General features: G+C 55.1%; 1 protein-coding gene across 1 annotated transcript in view; it reads right to left on the bottom strand.

The window, feature by feature from the left end:
- Positions 1-305, bottom strand: part of LOC127906376 (tumor necrosis factor ligand superfamily member 6-like) — a 1,059-nt gene extending 754 nt beyond the window's left edge. Inside the window, exon 1 of the mRNA XM_052458336.1 lies at positions 163-305. Within this exon, the coding sequence (XP_052314296.1) occupies positions 163-263 (101 nt within the window). The 5' untranslated portion in view covers positions 264-305. The remainder of the gene's footprint in view (positions 1-162) is intronic.
- Between the last annotated feature and the right edge of the window lie 6,869 nt (positions 306-7,174).

Genomic DNA, 7,174 nt, shown 5'->3' with positions numbered 1-7,174 from the left:
TCTAATCAATGGAAGACATTAACCGAATGTGTCCTGTCAATCAACAACTATAATTCAACATGAGGTTCTTTCAACTTCTTGAGATTTCATATTTTATTGTTGAGTTAATAGATAGTACAAACTGAGACAGATGGAGAGATTGACAGGTATTAGAATATTCACCTGCTCAAGGGGCCACTCGTAGCCAGCGGTGTCATTTGACAGGCAGCCTGAGACTCCGCCCCTGACCTACGGTCCTCCATCTCGCCCCCTCCAGTGGGCATGTCCTCTTCTGTCTCTGGGAGGTCTAAACGGCCCACAATCTCCTACTCCTCAACCGCCACCTCTCCTAATGCTATTCCTGTGACAGAGGGACCTGGCTGGGCTGGGGGCTGTGGGGTGGTCCGTCTCTGGGATGGTGGTGGTGGTATGGTCTGGGGTAGAGGCTGTGGGGTGGTCCGTCTCTGGGATGGTGGTGGTGGTATGGTCTGGGGTAGAGGCTGTGGGGTGGTCCGTCTCTGGGATGGTGGTATGTTCTGGGGTAGAGGCTGTGGGGTGGTCCGTCTCTGGGATGGTGGTGGTGGTATGGTCTGGGGTAGAGGCTGTGGGGTGGTTCGTCTCTGGGGTGGTGGTATGGTCTGGGGTGGAGGCTGTGGGGTGGTCCGTCTCTGGGATGGTGGTATGGTCTGGGGTAGAGGCTATGGGGTGGTCCGTCTCTGGGATGGTGGTATGGTCTGGGGTGGAGGCTGTGGGTGGTCCGTCTCTGGGATGGTGGTATGGTCTGGGGTGGAGGCTGTGGGGTGGTCCGTCTCTGGGATGGTGGTATGGTCTGGGGTGGAGGCTGTGGGGTGGTCCGTCTCTGGGATGGTGGTGGTGGTATGGTCTGGGGTAGAGGCTGTGGGGTGGTCCGTCTCTGGGATGGTGGTGGTGGTATGGTCTGGGGTAGAGGCTGTGGGGTGGTCTGTCTCTGGGATGGTGGTGGTGGTATGGTCTGGGGTAGAGGCTGTGGGGTGGTCCGTCTCTGGGATGGTGGTATGGTCTGGGGTAGAGGCTGTGGGGTGGTCCGTCTCTGGGGTGGTGGTATGGTCTGGGGTAGAGGCTGTGGGGTGGTCGTCCGTCTCTGGGATGGTGGTATGGTCTGGGGTAGAGGCTGTGGGGTGGTCCGTCTCTGGGATGGTGGTGGTGGTATGGTCTGGGGTAGAGGCTATGGGGTGGTCCGTCTCTGGGATGGTGGTATGGTCTGGGGTAGAGGCTGTGGGGTGGTCGTCCGTCTCTGGGGTGGTGGTATGGTTTGGGGTCGAGGCTGTGGGGTGGTCCGTCTCTGGGATGGTGGTGGTGGTATGGTCTGGGGTAGAGGCTGTGGGGTGGTTCGTCTCTGGGGTGGTGGTATGGTCTGGGGTGGAGGCTGTGGGGTGGTCCGTCTCTGGGATGGTGGTATGGTCTGGGGTAGAGGCTATGGGGTGGTCCGTCTCTGGGATGGTGGTATGGTCTGGGGTGGAGGCTGTGGGGTGGTCCGTCTCTGGGATGGTGGTATGGTCTGGGGTGGAGGCTGTGGGGTGGTCCGTCTCTGGGATGGTGGTATGGTCTGGGGTGGAGGCTGTGGGGTGGTCCGTCTCTGGGATGGTGGTGGTGGTATGGTCTGGGGTAGAGGCTGTGGGGTGGTCCGTCTCTGGGATGGTGGTGGTGGTATGGTCTGGGGTAGAGGCTGTGGGGTGGTCCGTCTCTGGGATGGTGGTGGTGGTATGGTCTGGGGTAGAGGCTGTGGGGTGGTCCGTCTCTGGGATGGTGGTATGGTCTGGGGTAGAGGCTGTGGGGTGGTCCGTCTCTGGGGTGGTGGTATGGTCTGGGGTAGAGGCTGTGGGGTGGTCGTCCGTCTCTGGGATGGTGGTATGGTCTGGGGTAGAGGCTGTGGGGTGGTCCGTCTCTGGGATGGTGGTGGTGGTATGGTCTGGGGTAGAGGCTATGGGGTGGTCCGTCTCTGGGATGGTGGTATGGTCTGGGGTAGAGGCTGTGGGGTGGTCGTCCGTCTCTGGGGTGGTGGTATGGTTTGGGGTCGAGGCTGTGGGGTGGTCCGTCTCTGGGATGGTGGTATGGTCTGGGGTAGAGGCTGTGGGGTGGTCCGTCTCTGGGATGGTGGTATGGTCTGGGGTAGAGGCTGTCGGGTGGTCCGTCTCTGGGATGGTGGTGGTGGTATGGTCTTGGTTAGAGGCTGTGGGGTGGTCTGTCTCTGGGATGGTGGTGGTGGTATGGTCTGGGGTAGAGGCTGTGGGGTGGTCCGTCTCTGGGATGGTGGTGGTGGTATGGTCTGGGGTAGAGGCTGTGGGGTGGTCCGTCTCTGGGATGGTGGTATGGTCTGGGGTAGAGGCTGTGGTGTGGTCCGTCTCTGGGATGGTGGTATGGTCTGGGGTAGAGGCTGTGGGGTGGTCCGTCTCTGGGATGGTGGTGGTGGTATGGTCTGGGGTAGAGGCTGTGGGGTGGTCCGTCTCTGGGATGGTGGTGGTGGTATGGTCTTGGGTAGAGGCTGTGGGGTGGTCCGTCTCTGGGATGGTGGTATGGTCTGGGGTAGAGGCTGTGGGGTGGTCCGTCTCTGGGATGGTGGTGGTGGTATGGTCTGGGGTAGAGGCTTTGGGGTGGTCCGTCTCTGGGATGGTGGTATGGTCTGGGGTAGAGGCTGTGGGGTGGTCCGTCTCTGGGATGGTGGTATGGTCTGGGGTAGAGGCTGTGGGGTGGTCCGTCTCTGGGATGGTGGTGGTGGTATGGTCTGGGGTAGAGGCTGTGGGGTGGTCCGTCTCTGGGATGGTGGTGGTGGTATGGTCTGGGGTAGAGGCTGTGGGGTGGTCCGTCTCTGGGATGGTGGTATAGTCTGAGGTGGATGCTGACACAGCCTCCTTGGCTCGGACCGAACAACTGGGCTGTTTCCTTACTGCTGTGTTAGGTCTGATCTGCAGTTTGTCTAGGTCACACAGACAGAACTAAATGAAAAACATATTACACAATACAATAGATGGATGGAAGGATGGATGAATAGATGGATGGAAGGATGGATGGATAGAAGGATAAAATAATGGATGTATACAAGGATAGATGGATAGATGGTTGGATAGAAGGATGGATGGATTGAAGAATGGATGGATGGATAAGTGCGTGTCCTGCTAAGCATTCAAAATGTAACAAGTACTTTTGGGTGTCAGGGAAAATGTATGGATTAAAAAGTACATCCTTTTCTTTACGAATCTAGTGAAGTAAAAGTAAAAGTTGTCATAAATATAAATAGTAAAGTACTGATACCCCCCAAAAACTTCTTAAGTAGTACTTCAAAATATTTTAGTACTTAATATTTTAGTACAAAGTACTTTACACCACTGGATAAATTGCATCTGGGAGGGAAACTAAGTGGACCGGGTTTGTGATGACTGACAGACAGGCACTACCCTCTGCTGCAGTTGAGAGCATGCGTCTGCGACCGGTAGAAAAGAGAGGGGCTCGGAGAGGGTCTGAGACGTACAGCCATACTCCTCCTCCATGGGGAAGAAAGGGATTTCAGTCAGGGAGAGGATGAAGATGGGCTCATCAGGGTCTGGCTGTGTCGGGTCCAACAGAACAGTTGATCCAGAACTTTCTGAATGCTGTGTGATGAGAGCATCACTTCGTTGAGAGAAGAAGATTTCCTATGTGAGGAGAGATGTATCCTCCTGTCAATCCAAACATCAGACACACATTTCTGGAGCACATTTCCACATGCAACCAGACATCTGTGGTAGGAATACAATTAATGAATTACCTGGGTAGCATCAATGATGTCAGTAAGGGGGGTGACTTGGTGAATCAGCTGTATTTCCTCCTATAAATACAAACATCAAAGGCACACAGACAGACACACATTCTAAAAGCACATTACAGTAACGCAACCGGAAGACAATCAGACATTTTTATTAGAACACATTGAATTGTAAAATAGCGCTTATGGCTAAACTAATAGCTGATATTTATAATAACTTTACCTGGGTAACATCAATGATGTCAGTAAGGGGGATGACTTGGTGAATCTGTTGCATTTCCATGGGAACCTCATCAGCCTCCTCTGGTGTTTGAACTTCAGCACAATGTCTCTGGACTTCAGAGCTGGGCCTGGTAGCCTCAACATGTGGTATCTGGACCTCAGAGCTGGGCCTGGTAGCCTCAACATGTGGTATCTGGACCTCAAAGCTGGGCCTGGTAGCCTCAACATGTGGTATCTGGACCTCAGAGCTGGGCCTGGTAGCCTCAACATGTGGTGTCTGGACCTTAGAGCTGGGCCTTGTAGCCTCAACATGTGGTATCTGGACCTCAGAGCTGGGCCTGGTAGCCTCAACATGTGGTATCTGGACCTCAGAGCTGGGCCTGGTAGCCTCAACATGTGGTATCTGGACCTCAGAGCTGGGCCTTGTAGCCTCAACATGTGGTATCTGGACCTCAGAGCTGGGCCTGGTAGCCTCAACATGTGGTATCTGGACCTCAGAGCTGGGCCTGGTAGCCTCAACATGTGGTATCTGGACAGAGCTGGGCCTGGTAGCCTCAATATGTGGTATCTGGACCTCAGAGCTGGGCCTGGTAGCCTCAACATGTGGTATCTGGACCTCAGAGCTGGGCCTGGTAGCCTCAACATGTGGTATCTGGACCTCAGAGCTGGGCCTGGTAGCCTCAACATGTGGTATCTGGACCTCAGAGCTGGGCCTAGTAGCCTCAACATGTGGTATCTGGACCTCAGAGCTGGGCCTGGTAGCCTCAACATGTGGTATCTGGACCTCAGAGCTGGGCCTGGTAGCCTCAACATGTGGTATCTGGACCTCAGAGCTGGGCCTGGTAGCCTCAACATGTGGTATCTGGACCTCAGAGCTGGGCCTGGTAGCCTCAACATGTGGTATCTGGACCTCAGAGCTGGGCCTGGTAGCCTCAACATGTGGTATCTGGACCTCAGAGCTGAGCCTGGTAGCCTCAACATGTGGTATCTGGACCTCAGAGCTGGGCCTGGTAGCCTCAACATGTGGTATCTAGACCTCAGAGCTGGGCCTGGTAGCCTCAACATGTGGTATCTAGACCTCAGAGCTGGGCCTGGTAGCCTCAACATGTGGTATCTGGACCTCAGAGCTGGGCCTGGTAGCCTCAACATGTGGTATCTGGACCTCAGGGCTGGGCCTGGTAGCCTCAACATGTGGTATCTGGGCTACAGCAGTTTCTGCTTTCTGGTACCAAGTGTGTGTGGCGGCCCTAGTGGTGCGACCCAGGTTGGGTTTGGGTTTAGGTAAACAGGCTCTGCGGGTTGGACCAGTCTGTTTGGGCTGGTCTGAGTCTGATGTTCCTGACTGAGACCCTACAGCACTGAGGGAGGAGGAAGTATATTCCTTTGGGCCATCGCAACCTTTCTCCTCTTCTGATGACCTCAGAGGTGACTCTGGGACTGGGGCTCTGGTTCTGTGTGTACCTGGGCCTGGCTGCTCAAGAGTTGGGATGGGCTGTAGTTCTGAGTGTGTGTTTGTGATGGTATCCAGTGTGGGCTGGGGTGGTTCTGACTGTGTGGTGGTATTTAGTGTGGGCTGGGGTGGTTCTGACTGTGTGATGGTATCCAGTGTGGGCTGGGGTGGTTATGATTGTGTGGTGGTATCCAGTGTGGGCTGGGGTGGTTCTGACAGTGTGGTAGTATTTAGTGTGGGCTGGGGTGGTTCTGACTGTGTGGTGGTATTTAGCGTGGGCTGGGGTGGTTCTGACTGTGTGGTGGTATTTAGTGTGGGCTGGGGTTGTTCTGACTGTGTGGTGGTATTTAGTGTGGGCTCGGGTGGTTCTGACTGTGTGGTGGTATCCAGTGTGGGCTGGGGTGGTTCTGACTGTGTGGTGGTATTTAGTGTGGGCTGGGGTGGTTCTGACTGTGTGGTGGTATCCAGTGTGGGCTGGGGTGGTTCTGACTGTGTGATGGTATCCAGTGTGGGCTCGGTGGTTCTGACTGTGTGGTGGTATCCAGTGTGGGCTGGGGTGGTTCTGACTGTGTGGTGGTATTTAGTGTGGGCTGGGGTTGTTCTGACTGTGTGGTGGTATCCAGTGTGGGCTGGGGTGGTTCTGACTGTGTGGTGGTATTTAGTGTGGGGTGGTTCTGACTGTGTGTGGTTCCAGTGACTGGGGTGGTTCTGACTGTGGTGGTATCCAGTGTGGGCTGGGGTGGTTCTGACTGTGTGATGGTATCCAGTGTGGGCTGGGGTGGTTCTGACTGTGTGATGGTATCCAGTGTGGGCTGGGGTGGTTCTGACTGTGTGGGTATCCAGTGTGGGCTGGGGTGGTTATGATTGTGTGGTGGTATCCAGTGTGGGCTGGGGTGGTTCTGACAGTGTGGTAGTATTTAGCGTGGGCTGGGGTGGTTCTGACTGTGTGGTGGTATTTAGCGTGGGCTGGGGTGGTTCTGACTGTGTGGTGGTATTTAGTGTGGGCTGGGGTTGTTCTGACTGTGTGGTGGTATTTAGTGTGGGCTGGTTCTGACTGTGTGGTGGTATTTAGTGTGGACTGTGGGTGGTATTTAGTTGGGCTGGGGTGGTTCTGACTGTGTGGTGGTATTTAGTGTGGGCTGGGGTTGTTCTGACTGTGTGGTGGTATTTAGTGTGGGCTGGGGTGGTTCTGACTGTGTGATGGTATCCAGTGTGGGCTGGGGTGGTTATGATTGTGTGGTGGTATCCAGTGTGGGCTGGGGTGGTTCTGACAGTGTGGTAGTATTTAGTGTGGGCTGGGGTGGTTCTGACTGTGTGGTGGTATTTAGCGTGGGCTGGGGTGGTTCTGACTGTGTGGTGGTATTTAGTGTGGGCTGGGGTTGTTCTGACTGTGTGGTGGTATTTAGTGTGGGCTCGGGTGGTTCTGACTGTGTGGTGGTATCCAGTGTGGGCTGTGGTGGTTCTGACTGTGTGATGGTATCCAGTGTGGGCTGGGGTGGTTCTGACTGTGTGGTGGTATCCAGTGTGGGCTGGGGTGGTTCTGACTGTGTGATGGTATCCAGTGTGGGCTCGGGTGGTTCTGACTGTGTGGTGGTATCCAGTGTGGGCTGGGGTGGTTCTGACTGTGTGGTGGTATTTAGTGTGGGCTGGGGTTGTTCTGACTGTGTGGTGGTATCCAGTGTGGGCTGGGGTGGTTCTGACTGTGTGGTGGTATTTAGTGTGGGCTGGGGTGGTTCTGACTGTGT

Source organism: Oncorhynchus keta, chromosome 12, assembly GCF_023373465.1.
Source record: "Oncorhynchus keta strain PuntledgeMale-10-30-2019 chromosome 12, Oket_V2, whole genome shotgun sequence".
NCBI classification, from domain to species: domain Eukaryota; kingdom Metazoa; phylum Chordata; class Actinopteri; order Salmoniformes; family Salmonidae; genus Oncorhynchus; species Oncorhynchus keta.
This window is presented reverse-complemented; position numbering and strand designations above follow the sequence as displayed.